General features: G+C 40.6%; 1 protein-coding gene across 1 annotated transcript in view; it reads left to right on the plus strand.

The window, feature by feature from the left end:
- Nucleotides 1–22,250, plus strand: part of TXK (TXK tyrosine kinase) — a 45,471-nt gene that overhangs the window by 20,768 nt on the left and 2,453 nt on the right. Inside the window, exons 6-13 of the mRNA XM_040484284.1 lie at nucleotides 563–642; nucleotides 1,824–1,951; nucleotides 6,702–6,776; nucleotides 9,938–10,109; nucleotides 12,983–13,199; nucleotides 16,015–16,079; nucleotides 18,553–18,671; nucleotides 20,185–20,342. Coding sequence (XP_040340218.1) covers nucleotides 563–642; nucleotides 1,824–1,951; nucleotides 6,702–6,776; nucleotides 9,938–10,109; nucleotides 12,983–13,199; nucleotides 16,015–16,079; nucleotides 18,553–18,671; nucleotides 20,185–20,342 — 1,014 coding nt within the window. The remainder of the gene's footprint in view (nucleotides 1–562; nucleotides 643–1,823; nucleotides 1,952–6,701; nucleotides 6,777–9,937; nucleotides 10,110–12,982; nucleotides 13,200–16,014; nucleotides 16,080–18,552; nucleotides 18,672–20,184; nucleotides 20,343–22,250) is intronic.

Consider the following 22,250-nt stretch of genomic DNA (forward strand, 5'->3'; position numbering starts at 1 on the left):
TGGCAGCAACTAAAATGGCTCCCCTGCCCTTCTTTCCAGACTCCCTCAAAGTTTATTCTCTTTCCATCCCTATCATGAATTCTCACTTTGCCCATTCCTCGCCTTTCCAGATATATTTCTCCATGCTTCCCTCACCCCATCAGCCATGGTGTTCTTTTTCTTCCAAAATACCACCTGTCAATCTGTCTTTGAGTGCTTCCTATTCATCAGCTATTTTTATCTATTATCTTGACCAATATAACAAAAAATAACTAAATGGTGGGGTACAAGGTTGTCAAATGCAGAATTTTTCTCAGAGCAATCAGGAGCAAACTTGTAAAAATACTCATACTTTACAAATTCTTGTCCCAATTATATAGGGGTGATGTATTTGTATACAATATAAATTATTTTATAGGTGTGACTTCTTCACATATAAGGGAGATAAGATTGCATATATTTGTGAAAACAATCTCATCCACTTATAGTAAGTTGGTACAGTTTGGATTTTGTTCCTGAGATGTACGTTTGTCTTTCTTCTTAATGAGGAATAAATTTGTACACACAATGTCTTGTTTTGCAGTCTAAAGAAGGTGCATTTATTGTCAGAGATTCGAGACATTTGGGATCCTACACGATTTCTGTGTTTATAAGAGACAGAAGGTAAGCAATTTTTGTTTGATGTTGAATTATTTATTTTGAGAGAGAGGGGGGAGAGTGCATACACATGCATGTGTGCGGGGGATGGGGCAGAGAGAGAGAGAGAGAGAGAGAGAGAGAATGCCAAGAAGGTTCCGTGCTATCAATACAGAGCCTGATGTGGGGCTCAAACTTACGAACTCTGATATCATGATCTGAGCCAAAATCAAGAGTCAGACGCTTAACCAACTGAGCCACCCAGGCGCCCTAGAGCTGGAAGGGAAGCAAGTGTGCTTTTGTTCACTTTAGAGTAACAGTCCTTGGGACAGTCTGTCTTATGGAGACACTGTCACATGGAGAAAGTGAAATCGTGGTATAGAAGCTTGCTGGCTTGGAAGTTAGTACAACCAATCTATTCAAGTTGCATCCCTAACCAGCTCTGTGTATGACATTGGATAAGTTATGTGACTTCTCCCATCTCTTTTTCTCAACCGTGAGGGAGTTGGCTTAGTTGTAGCAGACACTGGTGATGCTTTTCTCATATCCACTGGTTTACCTTGCGTTTAGCTGTAGAGAGTTCTGCACTCAGCACGCCTCCCATGCCTTTCTGCCTGAAGATGTTCTCTGGCTGTGGGAACTCGTGGTCCCCATGGGTAGACGGGAAGTGCCTGAGAGTTAGCATCCTAGGAGTGCCCCTCTATCAATGAGGAATGGAAGATTAGCTCCTCAGCTGCTTTGCACTTTAGTGGGGCAACTCTCAGATGTGTTCCACAGTCTCTCATAGCTTTCCAGAGCCCTAGGAGCTCATCGTAAACTTGCTCATCAATATACCCTCTATCGGCTTTCCCCCTTTCTTTGTTTCCTATATCCTTGCATCCCTCACAGTGCGTTCATTCATTTATTGAACTGATACTTGATATTCAGCAAATGCGTGTAAGTGTCCCTAGTGGGCTCTACTTTTTCGGACATTGGAGTTGTCAATCAGACAACTTTGGCTGAAGTTATGTGCGAATCTAAGGCCCCAATAAGATAGCTAAGGCATTTACCCAGGGGTAGTGAGGCATCTGTTGAATCCAGCCCACTCTGCAGCGTATAGTGTTTGTAAGATAAAAGTTTTACAGGCGGAGTCCCTGTTGCTTAATGAACTGACTTTGTTCCAAACGGATCTTTTGCTTATTTACTAATTCACATTTTATCGATTGTAGAAATATGGAGGCTACCATCAAACATTATCAGATTAAAAAGAACGACTCAGGACAGTGGTACGTGGCTGAAAGACACCTCTTTCAGTCAATCCCCGAGTTGATCTGGTATCACCAGCACAATGCAGCAGGTAAGTCAGGGGCAACAGGCTGGCAGAGTCAGCGAGCCAGGCCCCAGACAGGCAATGCATCTGTGGTCTCAGACACTTAACAAGAGCAAATGCCCCTGCAGAAATATGTGAGAGCCTGAAATACAACCGGTATTCTGAACAATTCTCCTTATTGATGCTTCTTTGTTTTTATAGTCAGGCGACAAGAGGTAAGTTGATTCTTTACATTTCTGCCAGGTTAGAAAAATGATAGATGGCAGAGAAGCAAAAGGCAATTTAATTATCAGTGCATTTGTTTCGGAAATTTACACACAGCTAAATGTAATAGAATTTCAAATATCCTAAATAATCATGCTTCCTTCTCTTTGCCCCCATAAGTTTGCTCTCTACTTCAGTTGTATAGACAATTACCCTTAAATAGCTCGTTCTCTGTTCTTTCTTATTTGGAGGACAGAAAAAATTATATAGGATGCAGCCCTTAAATTACAACGTGGCTTAAATAGGCAGAAGCATAATGGAACCCCCGTCCCCAGGTGTTCTTTGCAGTAGTTGCTATTTTTGCAAACGTATCATCAATGGAAAGATACAGGATTCCAGTAAGTTCCACCACAATTTCAATCACAGCTCTGGCCTTCAGCCCTCACCCAACCTGTATTGGACCACTTTGAACTCATAGGGGAATCTTCTTACCTCAACGTTATGGAATATGGAACCCACTGTAACTTTTCATGTTGTTTTGACTTCTGGTCATACAATACTTTTTAAGATTTCTCTCATGAAAAGTTGTGTTGACAAAAAAAAAAAAATCCCTTTTGGTAAGTGGCCACTTTTCCTTGACACTACTTCTAAATATCAAGAATAAGTCCAAGGAAATTTTTATCCACTTATGGGATGAGTCTGCATCCCAGATGGTCATTGGGGGTTTGGTTAGAGAGGAAGTAGCAGTGAGTCTGAGTGGGGCAAGGGAGGACATATTTGTGTCTAGAGATGGAAACCCTTAGAATAAGGAGATCAGTTCTGAGTTTTTTTCTTCATACCCCTCTTTCCCTTCCCTTCAAAGACAAAATTTGAGAAACAGAGTGGTTATGGTGGTGAGGTTAAAAGAAAGATACTAAGGTAGCTCAGGATGTGCTGACATGAGAAGATGTTAGTGATAAGTTGTTTAGTAAAGAGAAAAAAAGTGCAAAGCAGTATATGAGAATATAATGCCGCTTTTGTAACAGAAGATTTAAAAATATGTATGCATAGGAAAATTCTGTTAAATTTTATGTAATAATTTTCAAACTAACAAGATTATAACAGACTACAAACTTAATGCTTACCTCTGGGGAATGACACTGGGGGTAAGGGAAGCTTTGATTTTCTGCCGTATAGATTGCTTTAAGGTTTGGTGTTTTCGTTTGAATGGACATAAATTATTCTTATAATGTATCAAATACCACACAGATCATCGTTAAAAGATCAAGCGAAACATCAAGAAAAGCAAAACTTAACAACTATGGCTGCTGCTTATTAGAGAGAAAAGAAAGCAAAAAAGATATAAGAAAACAAGAAAAGAAGGATGATAAGAGGAGAGCCCTGGGAACGCAGAAATAGCTGGCATTTACTGAAGACTTAATTTGGACCCGACCCTGTTCTGAGTGCTTTCATGTGTATTTATTTATTTAATCTTCAGAACAACCCTATGAAGTAGGTTCTGTTAGTATCTCGATCTTACAGATGAGGAAACGGAGGGATGAGTTGTACTCAAGATCGCATAGTTAATAATTGTGCTGAGATTTGAACTAAAAAAAAAATCTTTGAAACAGTTGGAACCATCGGACCCCCTGGCTCCACAGTCTGCACTAAATAACTGCTGTATCCTCCAGAAAGAGACGAACCATACCATTGGAGGGTACTTTGGAGGGCCAGTTTCAGAAAAGGCTGTGAATCAGAGCCCATGCCTATCCTGTCTGCTTGTTGACTTCTGGTCAATTTGGTTCGTGACAATCCGTCTCTTTGCCAGAAGCAGGGACAATGCCACGGGAGTGACAGACTTCTTGCTGTCAAAGAGAGAGACTATCATTAAACCACTGGTAGTGAATCACAGAATAAAAATGTTTAGCAAATAAGAATCTTGAAATTAGAGGGAAGTGTTAGGATAGCAAAGAGATTCCTCATTATGTTCCTTATTTGGACAATGTGTTATAGAGTCCCAGCTTGATGAGGGCTCTAACCTCAATTAGGTCTTCAAAGTCACTGGTTAATATCCTTTCCAGCTTTCTCTGCAAACTTCTACCGTTCCCCTCTAGACTCCTTCTCCAATATTATCCACTGCCCTGTCAGCAAATCCCTAGCTGTCCACTTCATTAAGAAAACTGAAGCCAGCAGAGAGGAGCTCCTTCAGGCTTACCCTCCTCCCCTCACTCCCTCCAGGAGTGGCAGGGACAAGCCTGTGCCCCTGTTCCCTCCATTCCTCTCCTGCTGGGACCAACCACCGTCTCCCCTTCCTTTCTCTCCTGTATCTCTTACATTTCCTCTGAACTTCTCCCTTTAGCCTGGAAACGTGCTTAAGGCTTTATTATTCAAAAAGCAAAAAAACCCAAAGCCCTCCCTTGGTCCTTTCTTCTTCTTTTAGACATTACTCTTCTAAGTCATGTTTTTTGGAAAAATATGTCCACATCTACCGTCTCCACTTGCTCATTTCCATTTGCTTTTTTTTTTTTTTTTTTTTTTTTTTTGAGAGAGAGAGATTGAGAAAGAGAGAGAGTGCAAGAGTGTGAGCAGGGGAGGGGCCGAAGGCAGAGGGAGAGAGAGAATGTGAAGCGGGCTCCACACCCAGGGTGGAGTCCCACGTGGGGCTCAATCTCATGAGCAGAGATCATGACCTGAACCGAAATCAAGAGTTGGACGCTCAACAGACTGAGCTACCCAGGTGCCCCTCCATTTGCTTTTTAAACACGTGTAATGTAGCTTCTGCTTCCATTGCCCTATGTTTTACCAGTGATCCCCATATTGACCTATAGGGTGATGCTTTTTAGTTCTTCTATTTTCAAGCCCTCTCTGCTATATTTGGCAGTGTCACCCCTTGAAACTCCCTACTTACCAGATACTTTGACCCTGCGCTTTCTTGTTCTTGAACTCAGATATTCCTTATAGGTCTTCCCAATGAGTCTTAATTCTACTCTTCTTTAAACATTGGTGTCTGCAGGGATCTGTCCCCAATCACTTCTCTTCTCGCCCTAGACATTTCCCTTGGCAGAATTCTTCTGCCTGGTAGTCCTAGGTACTTGCAATCCCACAGGCCCTGAACTTCAGTGATGAGATGGAATTCGTCATCTTAATCACTGCTTTCCCTCCAAACCTGCTCCCCTTCCTGTTGTCTGTCTCAGATGATGCTGTCGTCATTCTGTCCGTTACAGGGGCTGGAAACATAGGAGTCTCAAGAGATGCTTGCATTCTCCTTGATAGATAGCTCTTTCTCCTCCTCCTCCTCCTCCCTTTCCTCCTCCGTCTCCTCCTTCTCTTTCTTCTCAGTCATTAGAAAGCTTGTTTTATTGAAGTGTGGTTGCCATACAATAGTATATTTGATTATGTAACATAGTGATTGAACATTTGTATAAATAACAAAGTGATCACCACAATAAATCTAGCTACCGTCTGTCTTTGAGATCGACCTAGAAGAGTGTCTTGCACAGTGTGATGCACACTGAGTGATGCTTCTTTCTGTTCTTATACTGGCCAAGTTTGTTTCTTTTAGCTTTTGCACGTGCTGTTCCGTCTGCCTGGAATGTTTTTCCTCCTAATCTTTGTAAGATGGTTCCTTGTCAATGAATGTCAGCATAGCTGCCATCTTGTCGGAAGGGCCTTCCCTGAGCACCCATTCGATAGAAGCTCTGTTGCAGGTACTCTGCGTGTACTCATCTTCTGCCTTCTCTTGTGCGTGCCTGCATTTGTTTATTTTCTCTTCCCCCACTACAATGTAGGCTCTGTGGGAGCAAAGAACATCACTGTCTTAGTCACTGCTGTCTCCTACCAGTTAGTTAATGCTTGGTGCAAAGCAGGCCCCAAAGAAATATTAGTTAAAGAAGTAAATAATTAATGCTTGTTGAACTAAATGAAATTGATGATACAGAATACTACATACGGACCCAATCAAAAGAAGTCTCATTTACTCTACCATTTTTTTTTTTTTTTTTTTTTTAGAAAAAAAACAATTCTTGAAAAGTAGGGTTGGGAAATGGGTCCACTTCAATACTACTGGTAGTTGAATGAATTAGTGCATTTTTTTTTTTTTATACATGCTTTGATCAAGAAGTCACATTTTCAGGAATTTATTCTAAGACGATAATTTGAGAGGTACATAAAAATTTATGTTCAAAACATACAACGTCTTTTACAATAGTGAAATTTTAGAAATAACTTTAAGCTCTGTTTATAGTTATTAATAAATATCAACGACATATTGAGTGTAAAAAGCTTATAGCAAAACATTCACTTTTCTGTGAAACATTGGGTGCATATATGCTTTCAAATACAAATTTGGAGGTTTTTGCAAAGGTGTTCACCAGAATGATAATGATGCAGCTCTGGTATATCATGTATAATGTGTGTCCAAATATTATTTTATGAAAATGGGGAAAATAAACAGATCGATGTAAAATACTGTTTTTTTTTTTTATTTTGGCCTAATTTATTTGAAGAATGGCACTGTCTTCTACTATATTGGCTTCCTTTTTTTACTTTTATATTAGTAACTAGACTTGAAATACTGATTCCTCTTCCTCCCCAGGTCTCATGACCCGTCTCCGCTACCCGGTTGGACTGATGGGCAGCTGTTTGCCAGCCACAGCGGGTTTCAGCTATGGTAATGTATGCACGTGGACTCAAGTGCCGCCTCAAATCTGGGAAAGAATCTCCCCCAAGTTCCCTCGGCGTTCTTTAAATTCTTAGCTTTTCTGAGATACCTAGATAGGTTTCTTCTCAAAGTTGGAATCCTCCTTCTGAGATAGTGAAGTATATGCATCTCCTAAGAGCAACTTGAACTTTGGCAAGAACCATTTCGATTTTACTTCAAATTTCACTGTACATTAGCAGGCGCTGTTTTGGTACATTAGAATTCTTTTTATTTGGGTGTTTGAGTTATTGCTCTCTGGGTACAAGCGTGGCTGGGAAATGACTGCTCCCCAAGAGAACCTGCTAAAAAGACCTGCTAAATGTCTCCTCTTCCCCTTTTAAAAATAGAACTTGTAGAAAGTTTGATTCGAACCATTTTCTAGCAAATGAGTATTTGCAAATCTGTTGAGAATAAATAAGAGCCAAAGAATTCTGTTTTGTAATTTGGTGACCCTTTGTTCCCTTACATTCCTCTCATTAGTGTGAATCAGAATGTACTGAGAAGCCGGTAAGATAATTATATCACGTAACGGGTAACCAGGACCCAGGGTCTCTATTTTAATTGGGATGGGAGAGTGATTTCAGGGTATTAGGGATGCCTAGGTTATTCTCTGTCCCTAAATGCAATGTACATAATAAAAGTTCTGTGCCATTAGCAATTTATTTAAGTTAAGCATTAAGTTAAGTTTTAATTTTTAAAAAATAAACTTCTCAAATTTTTTTTAACATATAGAACAGTGCACAACTCATAACTCTATAGCTCACTTAGCTTTGCCTGTTTTGATTACTTTATCTAAATGGAATAAGACACCATACACAGTAATACACAATACCGTGTATTGTGTCTGGTTTCTTCCTCTTCACCCATGGTGTTGGGTGTGGTTGGCTCATCTCCGTGGTGGTGTGGTATGACATTGCGTGACTATACCACAGTGGATTTACCCATCCTTCTTTAGATGACCATTTGGCTTGTAACCAGTTTTTACCACATAAATAATATCATTATGAACATTCTTTTGATGAGGTTCAGTAGTCATGTAAGCTCCACCAATGTTGGATATATACTTAAGAGTGGAATTACTGGGTCTTAGAGCGTGTACCCATTCAGATTTAGTTAGTTTTCCAAACAGCTTATACCAAACTACACTTCAATCAATAGCGTATGGGAGTTCCAGGTGCTCCACACCTTTGCCCTTGCTAATCCATTCCTGTGGATTGTTTTCTTTGGTTTTCACGTTACCCAATCTGGCATGTGTAGTAATCGTATCTCGTGGCTTAAATTTGCATTTCCCTGAGGACTAATTATTTTGATCAATTTAGTGGCCATTTGGGTATACCCTTTTGTGGGAGAATACTCTATTCAAGTTTTTTAACTGTTAGAAATATAATTATCTGCCTTTTTCTGATTTTTTTTCATATTCTGAATACGAATTCCTTACTGGTTACACATTTTAGAAATATCTTCTCCCAATATGTGGCTTTCCTTTTCACTCTCTTTTTTAAAAAATTTTTAAAATATTTATTTTTAAGAGAGAGAGGGGCAGGGAGGGGCAGGGGCAGAGAGAGAGAGGGAGACACAGAATCCGAAGTCGGCTCCAGGCTCTGAGCTGTCAGCACAGAGCCCAATGAGGGGCTTGAGCTCAGGAACTGAGAGATCATGACCTGAGCTGAAGTTGGATGCTCAACCGACTGAGCCACCCAGGTGCCCCATTCCTTTTCACTCTCTTAATGGGGTGTATTTGATAGAATTTTTATGAAGTGTAATTTGTCAATATTTTCCTTTATGGTTATATTATGTTGAATAAATTCTTGCCAATATCAAGGTCATAAATATATTCTCCCATGTTGCTTTTATTTATTTATTAAAAAAATTTTTTTTTCTCATGTTACTTTTAAAACACCTGCTATCCTTGGGGCGCCTGGGTGGCGCAGTCGGTTAAGCGTCAGACTTCAGCCAGGTCACGATCTTGCGGTCCGGGAGTTCGAGCCCCCGTCAGGCTCTGGGCTGATGGCTCAAAGCCTGGAGCCTGTTTCCGATTCTGTGTCTCCCTCTCTCTCTGCCCCTCCCCCATTCATGCTCTGTCTCTCTCTGTCCCAAAAATAAATAAACGTTGAAAAAAAAATTATAAAAAAAAACCAACAAAAAAAAAAAACCACCTGCTCTCCGGAGGGAGAGCACTTTGCAAAGTTGGCCTTTACAACTCTTTAAACTGCATTATTCTAAAGTTCCAGCAGATGGCGGTGTTGCAATATAAAAGGAGATACTAAAACGGATTGTCAAGAGGGTTATTTTATTTTTATTTTTTGTTAATTGATAACGAAATTTGTGTGTGTGTGTGTGTGTGTGTGTGTTTTCTTCACTTTATTTTTTTTATTTTTTTGAGATTATTTTTATTTTTATTTATTTTTTTAAATATAATTTATTGTCAAATTGGCTTACATACAACACCCAGTGCTCATCCCAACAAGTGCCCTCCTCAATGCCCATCACCCATAAGTGGGTTAATTTAAAAACAGTTCTTTTTTCTTCATTTACTTCTATGGAAGTCAAATATACCATACCACAAATTTCACTTCAAACATAGATACATGTGAGTTAGAATCCTAAACATTGGCCTTATTTATTAGATGAATTTGTTAGACTTTTTCCTAAGGAGAAAACACCAAGGCAGAAAAGCCCTTTGGGGGTGGGAGTGGGCAGAGGAACAACAGAATGAGGTGAAAAGGGGGGGACTGGGGGGGGACCAAATGTTATGTGCCTCACAAGTTTACTCAACAGGACAAAACCAGATGGGGACATACATATTTTAGGGCCCAGGTGTAGTTTTGGTAGGTTTGTTTTAGAAAGGCAAAGCGTTGCATTTCATCCTGTGTCCCTCTGGAAAGAGAACGTATGTTTTGATATCCATAATTCCTCTTTAAGTAAGTCAAGTTTATATCTTTAAGCTTGAATTCTGGAATTACACATGAAAACCACAGTGAGGGTATTAAAAATGGTTACTGTTCTGTTCCACTCATTTATAACATTTTTAACCTCTTTGTAAAAGAATAGAATAGGTCTAGATAATTCCTAAATCTTTTCCAGCTCTAAAAATCTCCCCTACTTGTAACATGGATGTTTTACTTTTCTAGAAAAGTGGGAGATAGATCCCGCTGAGTTGGCGTTTGTGAAGGAGATTGGAAGCGGTCAGTTTGGGGTAGTCCATTTAGGGCAATGGCGAGCACACATCCAGGTAGCTATCAAGGCCATCAGCGAAGGCTCCATGTCTGAAGAAGACTTCATTGAAGAGGCTAAAGTGATGACGTAAGTACAAGCAACACCCAGATCAATTTCATGCAACATTCTGGTGTTATGGAAAGAACACGGAGTTTGGAGCAGTTACACCTGGATTTGTGTCACAACTCTGCCCAAGCTAGTTGTGTGACCTGAGCAAATTATTTGATCTCTGTGTGACCTGAGTGAGTTATTTCACCTTTCCGAGCCTCAGTTTCTTCACCTGTAAAATGGGGATAACAATACCTTCGTTACTGCATCAACATGTGAATTAAGTGAGATAATCCATGAAAGTGACAAGTCTTTACAGGAATTTCTTTTTTGCTTTTCCTGGAAGCAAAAATGTTGATTTTGTCTAAATGGTAATATAAGGGTAAAGTATTTGCTTTCAGAGAATTTAAGAATCCTGAGCTCTAACAGAAGTGACTCTTTGTGGCCCCCTGGACACTGTTCCTGACTTCTGTGATTTCTCAGATCAGCATTTTGACTTAGTTGAATATGTGTCTTACATCTGTAATCTGGGTTGGATCAGGACAAGCTGATAATTTGGTATAAAGAAAGTATTTGTTCAACAATGGGGAGTAGCATTGTGGTGAAAAATGAAAACCCCAGATGGTGTCACCTCGATTCTGTTCTCCAAAGCAATTATGTTCTGTTCTAAACTTGCAGACCTCAATGGAAAGCAAGCAAACAAACAAAGAAACCAGAATCGATAACTGGACCCATTCTCCTTTAAAGACAGAGCAATGCTGCCTCTTGGAGCTCTCAACCCATACCCCAAGTGTCCTATCGAAATATTCTTCCCATCCACTTATAGTAAAATTAATTTCAGAAGTTATATTAAACACATTTTCCAGTCATAGCAGCTTCCCAAAGATGATTTCGTGCCCCTAGATTACCCCAGGCAGCTATCTGTCTGGAATGTGTTCCCTGATACCATTGGCATCAGACCCTAGTTTTCCTGTATCTAAAGGAGAGACAAAACATTATATTCCTCTGTGTTGATTAGATAGGTGTGATAAGAAAAGAAAGACTGGGAGACATGTGGTTCAGGGGAAGTCGAAGCCTATACTGGAATTCCTAGGAAATGTAAGAATTAGAGATGTCCAATGTCACGTTGAGAGGATTCTTGAAAGGTTCAAGCCCTACTGGGCACTTGGGGTTAAGGTTGCTGGGGAAGATGTTTTGAAGACAGTGGAAGATCCATGGAGTGGGGAAAATAACAATAGCTCCAGGAAGTTTACAGAGGCAGGAATGAAGCTAAGGGCTTATTTTTAAGTCAGTTCAGGTGAACATAATGTACTGTTGGGTTTGAACAGTCTGTTTTTTCCCGGTGTTTTTAAAGTGAGGCAGAAAAATTTCCTTCTAACATCCTGTTGCAAATACAGTCATCTTTAAAAAAGTATATACTGACACGCATTGAACTCTATCTGTGAAGCATACACATCTTGGTAATACAGTAGTACCTCCTTTTTGTAAGTGTGTAGCTTAAATGTCACCTCCTCCAGGATGTCTCCTCTGCCATGTCTGATTGGCTTTCTACTATATCACCTGTGTTAGTTCATCAATGTATTTGTCGCTGCTCCAGTGATCTTGCTAAACAAACATAGCGTAATGTTTCAATTCTCAGATGTTTGTATGTGGGTATCAGTGTGGTGGTTTTCTCATGGCAGGTCAATATTCCATTTTAAGAACGACTTTCCCGCCATTATTCTGCATACATGTAAATTGCATCCCTTAACTGAAAGTACGCTTTATGAATTAGAAAGATAAATCAGACAAAATACACGTATTTAAGATACATATCTACAGATGAAAATCATGTATAGATTCTCTGAATGCCTTTTTTCTACTGACTGGAAGTGTTTTTGCATGCTACTTATATGGTAAGATGTCAATTAATCACTCACATACATTATTTTAAGGTAAATAATCCTCCCGAGTCATTGATTTTATTTTACCTTTATAAATGAAAAGAGGTAACATTTCAAGTTATTTCTGAGTGACAGAGAAATTGGCTTGTTACACATCTTCTAAAATTATAAACATTAACTTGAACATTATTTTCCATGATTGAATGCTACATACTCCAGAAGAAACGGTAAGCTTTTGAAGTTTAGATAACTAAAGAATTCTGTATTTTATTTTATCTGTATGTATTTTAATAGGTAACTTTCAAGGGTGTGTGTGTGTGTGTGTGTGTGTGTGTGTGGTGATTGGATTGCTGAATACAGAGAAGGGTTTCATGTTGGTAGGTATTTTTCAGTCTCCAACTTTGTTTGAAATTTTCTTTTTTTTTTAAATGCCTTTATTCTTTATCATTTTATTTTCTCTTTCTTTCTTTCTTTCTTTCTTTCTTTCTTTCTTTCTTTCTTTCTTTCCCTTCTTCCTTTTCTTTCTTTCCTTCTTTCTTTCCTTCCTTCCTTCCTTCCTTCTTTCCTTCTTTCCTCCCCTTCCTTCCTTCCTTCCTTCCTTCCTTCCTTCCTTCCTTCCTTTCTTATGCATCAATCACTGTTTCCTCCCTTCTGTCTGTATGGAAATTTTGTCTGAGCAGCCGCAGTTAGAAAAGTTGAAACCTCAGGAACAGGAACTCTTGCGAAGACCTGAGCAAGGAAAAGTAGCAACGAGGAGGCAAGGGACTTACAGGATGGAAAGCAGAAAAAAAACGATATGGGAGCACGTAATATTCTGTAGGGACTTGGGAAGTACCGCTTGAACTCTTGACCCCACTTATCCAGCGCGCACGGTGGAAAGGAAACTTCCACGTTCTCTGGGGCTGGGTTTTTCGCGTATCTCGTTGTTGACAATAATGCAGAGTTGGTACATTTCACTAACGGAGTCTAAGCGCTTCGAATCGCCGACACGAGTCCGCTCACGGGCGCGTGTGTGCTCTTCCTCATCAGGAAATTATCGCACTCAAGGCTGGTCCAGCTGTACGGAGTGTGCGTTCAGCAGAAGCCCCTCTACATCGTGACGGAGTTCATGGAGAACGGCTGCCTGCTGAGCTATCTCCGAGAGAGGAGGGGAGCGCTGCGGAAGGAAATGCTGCTGAGCATGTGCCAGGATGTCTGTGAGGGAATGGAGTATCTGGAGAGGAGCCGCTTTATTCATCGGGATTTAGTAAGTACCCCGCAAACTCGCTGATGTTTTACGTGTTGCCTTTCGGAAGATCAGGACACTTGAGGACTTTCAATATTTAATTTTACTTATTTATCTTTAAATATGTATTTATTTATTTTGAGAGAGAGAGAGAGAGAGAGAGAGAACATTGGTGGGGGGGGCAGAGAGAGAGAGAGGGAGAGAGAGAATCCCAAGTAGCCCCTGCACTGTCAGCACAAAGAGCCCTGCGGGGCTTGAACCCATGAACCCTGAGATCATGACCTGAGCCCGAAATCAAAAGTTGGATGCTTAACCAACTGAGCCACCCAGGCCCCCCAAGGACTTTGAATATTTTCAATAAAATACCTTTGGCTTCATTTCTAAATGCTTTCCTATTCATGTAATTCTCTGGGACATGTGGCTTTCTTTTTAATTACTCATTAATGCTGCAGCCAAGTAAGGTGTTACTCTAAATATGCCTGGAACTAATGAACTACCACACTGACCAACCAACCAAAGCGAATTTACTTTTCTTTCCTGTCGCCTTCCCTGTCTTCTTCCATTGCTTCCACTTTTCTTCCTTTCAACCAATGATCAAATACAGATTGAATGGCAGTATATGCCAGGCCTGCGGCCGGGCACTGGAGAACAGCCAGGGATGAAACTGCCCCCATGTGGAGGTGCTTTGGTTGTCACAGTATCGCAGCGGCATTGCTGGCACGACTGAGGAGGACGAGAAATGCCAAATCATTCTGTTCTGTGATACTCGGAACATTATGTCCTAAAAAAACAAGCAAACAGAAAATTAAAGCTTGTCTTGCCCCAAATGCTAATGGCTCTGCTTTCCTGCCTGGCTACCTTGCCTGAAAAAACATTTTGTATCCACTCCATATTTATTCATGATGTTTACACTAATCCTTCTCTGCCTTTCCATGTCTCATTTCTAAGTCCAAAAATTAACCCCAATGAGAACTTGAGAATCTGTGAGATGTCACTGGTATCATCACTGAGGGGGTCATCCTGTACTTCCTCCCGTGACCAGGGGGACTTTATTATCTATCATTCAGGCTAGAGCATTCTGGGGAGAGAAAGGAGGCATAATTTCATTGGCCTAGCACACTTATTGCTAGACTTACAGGTGACGAAGCATTCTCATGGCATTTAATATTTACCACTTCCTATAATAGTTAATTGTTCACATTGTTTATACAACTATTAGACTCTAAATTCCCTGATATCAATGCCTAGACTTCCGAGCTGTGTGATGAGAACACAGATTACAGAGCAGTTTTCTCAGATTAAGCTGTGCCTTAGAATCACCTGGGAACTTCTAAAACATCACGATACCCAGGCCATGCCCCAGACCAATTAAATCAGACTCTCTGGGGGTAGAATCTAGCCATAAATATTTTTTGAAAATTTCCCTGGTGAGCTCAGTGCGTAGCCAAGATTCACAACCAGTGCTCTAGAGCTAGACTGCCTGGGTTAATATCTCACCTTTGTTTCTTACTAGCTGTGTGAGGTTGGGCAAACTCGTTAACTAGTACCGTGGTGTATTAATTATAGCAGCTTCCTCCTATGGGCTTGTTGGGGGAATTACATGCATTAATATGTGTAAGCCCTTACACCTGCTCCTGGCATAGAGCGAGCTCAGCAATGCTAACTATTGCTATTCCAGAGCTACATTATCATTCTGTATCCCTCATGGTGCATTTCCCCATCTTCAGTACGTAGTAGCTATCGAGCAAATTTTGGAACGGATGGATATGGCATGAATTCCACCTAGCTTACTTTCCTAGTCTCTGCAGGTTGGTCTTTTCTGACGGGGATTAGAATTCAAAACTCAGTCACTCTGTTTGTTCCAAAGTGGCTTCTCTCAGGTCCTCCTATCCTTGGTTTCTCCCTCAATTGCTTTCTTTTGTGTTCTATTCCACTTACCTTCATGCCAGTTAAAATGTATCAGTTAACCAGGAGTCTTTTCCCTGTCAAGGGCTTGCCTTGTGGTTTGGCTTTGAGATCCTTGCTGGTATTTGTGAAACTCTTCCAAATTGACTCCTGCTAGCTTGCCATTTTTAGTTCCTTGCCTTTGTTTTTGGACTAGCTGACCCACATATGAGCTTAGAAGAGAAAAAAAAAAAAAAAAGATCAAACAGTGATTGATTTACATGAGGCTAAATACCAAATCAGTGATTTTCTTTGACTAAGCTCTCTGAAAATGGATTATTTTGGCATCAAATACATTGTCTCTGCATTATTTAAAAATACACATTGGGGCGCCTGGGTGGCGCAGTCGGTTAAGCGTCCGACTTCAGCCAGGTCACGATCTCGCGGTCCGTGAGTTCGAGCCCCGCGTCGGGCCCTGGGCTGATGGCTCAGAGCCTGGAGCCTGTTTCCGATTCTGTGTCTCCCTCTCTCTCTGCCCCTCCCCCGTTCATGCTCTGTCTCTCTCTGTCCCAAAAATAAATAAACGTTGAAAAAAAAATTAAAAAAAAAATACACATTAATTTTAATGCCAGGATTCATAGTTTAACATCTCTTTGATTTAGTCTTCCCATTTATCAAAGATACTTCTTGCGAATGATTAAAAACTTTTAGAAGAAAAAGTATTAAAATTTCTTTTTCTTTTTGTTATTTCTTTGAAGCATCATTAAAATCCATCATGTAAGGGCAGATATATTGAGTCATATGTGGCATTGACAGGTGTCACCATAAAAATAAAATGGCTGCTCATACAGGAAAGTAGTGTGGGGGTCCAAATAAACTAAGAAAAAGGAGAGTAGAAACTCTTGAAAGAAAAAACTATCTTCAAACTTGGATTCCTTTCTTCTTTTTATAGGCAGCAAGGAATTGTTTGGTCAGTGCTGCAAGTATAGTAAAAATATCAGACTTTGGAATGACGAGGTACGTGATATATATATATTTTTTGTTTGTTTGTTTGTTTACTCATAAGAGGGAATCTTATATCTGTCTACTGACAAACTGAAAATGTTAATAGCATTTTTTTTTTTTTCCTGTGAGGAAAGTATTGATGTGGTTGTTAGGCCTGTTGCCCTGCTTTGAATTTTAGGACATAAACCAATTTTAGCTGTGAGTTAAATGGATATTTTGGACTATTTTGATATTTTTTCAGGTTATTTTCAGGCATATCTTAAAATTTATAATATTTCTCAATCTACTCATCATCATAAAAAGGTTAAAAAAAGCTTTTCTGATATATGTATATTTCTGAAAGAAAAAAAGAATAAATTTGTTTAGCTCTGATTTTTCTGTGTCATCATCATGCATTTCTTTTTGTTGTTGTTGTTAGTTTATTTATTTTTCCAGAGATACAGCAGGGGAGGGACAGAGAGAAAGAGGAAGAGAGAGAGAACAGAGGGAGAGAGAGAATCCCAAGCAGGCTCTGCACTGTCAGCACAGAGCCTGATGTGGGGCTTGAACTCATGAACTCTGAGATCATGACCTGCGCCGAAATCAAGAGCCAGGTGCTTAACCCATTGAGCCACCCAGGCATCCCCATCATGTATTTCTATTATCCAATGTAGTAGCTGACTTTAAGACTGCGACTCAAGTGTAGAAAATCTAACCTTATTTTCTACAACTCAATGCAATTTATATTTTGAGCCCCCTTTCCTTCAGGTTGCTAAAAACTTAATTCCTGTGACTTCAGGATTTCTCTCTGATTCCAAGGTTAAATTCAAGTTCTGTATGTTTCATGGGGCCACATATTAGAGAGGACATGTCTGCCCTTGTTATCCATTGGCACTGGTGTCCTTGCAGGTACTGTCCTCCTGCTTTGTCCTTGGCTGAACATCTGCACAGGTGGCTGTCGATTCATCCCAAATTTTTGTCTGCAAGATGCTGTCATACTGGAATTCGCCATGATTAGAAAACCCCCTGGAGCTATCTATCCAAGGCCCTATTTACCTAAGCACATCCACAACTCTTTATTTTCTGGAATCTTTTTGCTTTTCCTGGGGCTTGACCTGGGGAAGAGGCCCAGGCTCTGTTTTGCTCTTGAATCCCACCAACCTATTGTGGGAAGTGGGGCCTTTTTCTCATGCAATGTGATCGAGGCAGCCCTTGTAGGGTAAGAGTACAGGACCCTGTCTCTGCCGCCCCCTAATGTCTAATACGCCTTCCCTTTCCCTTTATTGTCTCCCACCTCCCAGCTGCAGGGGTCTTTTTCTGGAGGGATGGGTGGTGGTGGTGAGATATCACTCTTATTTATGGGCCATTCTCCCAAATATTTTGCTAACAACTCAGTCCTTCTCCTTCTCCAGAATGTTTAGAACTTTGAAACTCCAAAGCTATGAAAAATGGCTCTTTCCCTTTTGTTTTCTATTACCCACTCTTTCCCTTAGTGGAATGACCTCTGGCTCAAGAAAGCACTTAAAGGTGGGCTGAAGTAGCGTATGTGGGGAAAAAAAAAGAGAGTGTGAGGAAGCAGTAATAAATAATTCAAAAATACTATGCTGCCCACTCCAGGGGCTACACAGCACGACTTAGTTATCATCTCTTCTCTCCACGTTCCCATACTTGGATGCTCCTGCCTACAATTCTCAAAAAAGAGAGAAGTTTAATATTTTTGTAGTTTTTAAAAGGAGGTGGTAGTTATTATTGATTTCATATAGGGCCATTTTAACGCACTGGCAATTTTTTACAACAAATGTATTATATTCAATATTTTTATTTTCCCCTTCCTCTGCCTCCCAAAACATCTATGCATGAGGAAAGAAAATAAGGCACCTAACCTTGAATTTGTTATTTGCCATATATATACATTTATTTATTATTTTTTTAATGTTTGTTTACTTTTTGAGAGAGAGAGAGAAACAGAGCGTGAGCAGAGGAGGGGCAAAGAGAGAGAGGGAGACACAGAATCTGAAGCAGGCTTCAGGCTCTGAGCTGTCAGCACAGAGCCGGATGCGGGGCTCAAACCCAGAAACCATGAGATCATGACCTGAGCTGAAGTCCGACACTTAGCCAACTGAGTCACCCAGGCGCCCCTATTTGTTACTTTTCATTTTATAGCTTTGGTTATTAGAGCATCAGCATGCTCCTTTGCAGAATTAAGAGTTTGTCGTAACTAAGGTGGTCAGTGGGTTACCAATTCCAATCGATTTTGAAGAATTGCTCTGGTTTTCTGAAGCCCAAATAAAATAAACAGAATTGAGGCTTGGTTTGGTGAGGAATCACTGTATAGGATACTTTCCCACTTTGGTAAACAAGAGAAGGTATGCAGAACATTTCTGGGGTGAAATGCTTTCTCTTTTAGAACTTGAAGTAGACTAAGGGGGGTTGAACTAAACTGAACTTGGAGGTATTTAGCACAAGGTGTTTTGGATCTAATAACCTTTGGATCTAATAACCTTAGGTACGTTTTGGATGACGAGTATATCAGTTCTTCTGGGGCCAAGTTCCCCATCAAGTGGTCCCCTCCTGAAGTTTTCCACTTCAACAAGTACAGCAGCAAATCTGACGTCTGGTCGTTTGGTGAGTAAATTTGATATTCATTTGATGGTGGCTGATTTAATACAAGGCCAGTCTTTTTTAAGGTTTGAGTTTTTAATATGATGTGGCATTTGAAAAAGGTCTTTTTGCAACTGTGCTTCTATCTTAGGTGTTCTAAACACATCCAGGCTGTCTTTGGCAACTTGTGTCATGCACCTTCTTACAGAAGTCTACTTTTGGATCTTTTCCTTTCCCATTGAGCACTTGCTGTAAAACTATAACAAAGAGTCTACTGATCTAGAAAACAAACTCAGCCAACTTTTCTACACCACAGAGACTTGCAAGGAAAAGGAATCTTAAGGTGTCACTGAATTTTGAGTGTAATTCATACAATTCATTGTCTGACTACGAAGCAACTCCACCTCATTTATTCCATTACCTTCAAACTTGGTGGAATTTAGATGTTGGCCTCCTTGGGAACTGTCAACTGGAGTTTATATTGTGTAACGTTCTTCACTGAGGAGGAGACACCGTAGACCGTGTCCAGTAGAGTTTGTGCTTCAAGTTGGTTTTCAAGAAGTGGCCATAAATGTGCAATAAGCTATTCTCTTTAGCCCAGACCTCTCCCGATAGCTTCTTGGGTTTGGAAAGACATCTGAACCCTCAGAAGGGTGTGAATGTTATTGTCCACATAAGATTAAGCTTGTATCATTGATCTCTTTAGCTGTCGACTGACTTGTGGTCGTCTTGGCAGGTGACATTTTAAGCTCTACAGGAGAGCAGTTAAGTTGTGAGATTCACGGATAGAAACACAAGGACCTCATCACGTGGCTGCAGAACAGTTAGAATTTCTGAGCTTTACCTGACCACTTGTCTCTACTTCCCACTGGACAGTGAGCTTCTTGAGCACACGGACTGGTCTCGTTCTTAGAATCTTCTGGCTCTAGCAGACTCCTGGCCCCTAATCAATGCATAATACATATTCTTAGAATAAGTGAATAATTAAATGAAGTCCAGATGAGAGCATTGAAGGAGTTTCACTGATCAATCAATCAATCAATCAGTGATTATAGAATATCTGCTTAGGTACCAAGCCCCTGCTAGATATTCCACCCTACCCAGCAGCCTCATCTTTTAGTGGGAAGAGGGGAACATGTGCCATCTACTGGTCGGGGAAACTCTTGGCCTTAGCAGGCAGCAGAGGCTCCCACAATTCTGTCATTTTCCATGGAATGGCAGAGGGAATGGCAGAATGTTGATTTCAGGGTGTGAAGACATGAGCATACTTAGAAACAAAAGTGCTGGCAGCACTTGGCTTTCACTAGGGAGGCAAGTCAAGACCAATGGGAAAGAAAGGCATTGTTTTTACTTGGAATGTTTTCAGATGAGAGGCCTGTTCGAAAACTCCAGTACACATAGTCTGATTCCTAGACAGAACCGTTCTCATTCTGGATGATTATAATTCAGAGGCTGGAAGAGGGAAAGGAGGCCTTGGGGTTGGAAACAGTTCTTGCCGTTTCAAGTAACCTCTTGTTTACGTGCATTTTATGTGTAGGAGTTTTGATGTGGGAAGTTTTTACAGAAGGAAAAATGCCTTTTGAAAATAAGTCAAATTTGCAAGTTGTGGAAGCCATTTCTAAAGGCTTCAGGCTGTACCGTCCTCAACTGGCACCAATGTCCATATATGAAGTCATGTACAGCTGCTGGCATGAGGTGAGTGTCCCCTGCTTTCCTACAAAGTTGGCATTCCCGGCATCTGAGAACAGACCTGAGTGTCACAAGCGTTACCTGAGGACTCCAGCATGGCAGGAAGAGGGGTTGTTTCCTGATAATGATCCTTAAGAGCCAGAAGTACTATTTCTTTTTTTTTTTTTAATTAAAAAAATTTTTAACGTTTCTGTACTTTTTGAGAGAGAGAGCAATAGAGAGCACACGAGCAGGAGAGGGGCAGAGAGACAGAGGGAGACACAGAATCCGAACTGTCAGCACAGAGCCCGATGCGGGGCCACGAGACCATGACCTGAGCTGAAGTCGGACGCTTAACCGACTGAGCCACCCAGGCGCCCCCCGGGAGTACTATTTCTATGTGAAGCTGCCACCATAAGGTCGTTAGTCCATTTTGTTTTTATTTATTATTATTATTTTTTAATTATTTTTAATGTTTATTTTTGAGAGAGAGAGACAGAGCATGAGTGAGGGAAGGGCAGAGAGAGGGAGACACAGAACTTGAAGCAGGCTCCAGGCTCTGAGCTGTCAGTACAGAGCCCGACACAGGGCTCGAACCCACGAACTGCAAGATCATGACCTGAGCTGAAGTCAGACGCTTAACCAACTAAGCCATCCAGGGGCCCCAAGTCCATTTTGTGTTTAGCAACAGCCTTTCCTCTGGAGAATTCAGTGCATTTTTCAAGTCTTATTTTCCTCAGATTGGCTCCTGCAGAAACTCTCGATGCTGCTAGAACTTAAGCGATGAGGTGTTTTACTCCTTTAAGAACTGGTGGGTGGAAACTGAGAGTAGAATCAGGTTTAGTAAATTTCCACATTGAAAGAGAAGGAGGGTGTTTTTATTTACTTCAGTCTCCTGCAATTTGTCTTGTTTTCCCCAGGCTAATGGGTTTCAGCTCTTTTTTGGGCACTCAAGACTCCTGATAGATTAAGCCAGAATAGGAATCAAGACAGAAAGTGTGTCAGAAACTTCGAGTCAGGAAATTCTCTCTGGGGGCGTGGGGGTCCAGGTTTTCTTTTTCTTGAAATGCTGAGCTTAAAAATAAAGCCAGGCGTATCCTATCTTTTCTGGGCACAGACTCAACACACCTCCCTCCTTCACATCAGACTCCTCTGTGATTTTTGACAGCTTTCTGTCTCCAGCTGACAGTGTTAGTCAAGAAAAACCGCAGCTAAATGAGGAGTTTTCTCCTGGCTGAGAAACCATGATGACTGAAAAACTCAGTATGTCAAGAGTGATGTTGTTCACATTCCGGAGATGTATTAGTTTTATAAAGATCCTTGATGTATGAAAATATTATGCATATGATGAGCTGCTCTGCAAGGAATCTTGAAAAACATCGGAAAATGTTAAATGAGCTATTAGTAGCCAATGGCTGTCTTAAGAGCTTCTCTGCAATAACAATGTAAATAGCTCAGAAACCTATATCGTATGTGGAACAATATACAGGTACATGGCATAAAATATAACTCTTACTGAGATTTTATTTATCGATGGAGAGGAAAAAGGAGAGTAAATCCGAGGCTGGCAGGAGGACCCCGTAAGTGATGTCAGTTTCAAATTGTAGTCAGAACATTGATTAAAACAACGTTTTTAGTTATGCTGATTTACTTGTTTGCAAAAGGTGATTTACCCACATCTCTTTAAGGTGGTCTAAATACGACCTTAGGTCCCTTTAAATTCAAATTTAAGTGCTTAGGTCCTAGGTGCTTAGGTCCCTTTAAATTCAAATATGATTATGTTAGTACTGATACACACACACTGATACACACATAACTGTCTCATAGGCTCTACTACCTGCAGAACGTCAGCCTCCTCAAAAAACTCCACAAATTATTCCTGGAATCTCCAGGAGGACTTGAACATGTGCTTACGTATCCTTCTGCTTGATCCTT

This window comes from Herpailurus yagouaroundi, unplaced genomic scaffold (genome assembly GCF_014898765.1).
Source record: "Herpailurus yagouaroundi ecotype Mexico unplaced genomic scaffold, PumYag 28, whole genome shotgun sequence".
NCBI lineage: Eukaryota > Metazoa > Chordata > Mammalia > Carnivora > Felidae > Herpailurus > Herpailurus yagouaroundi.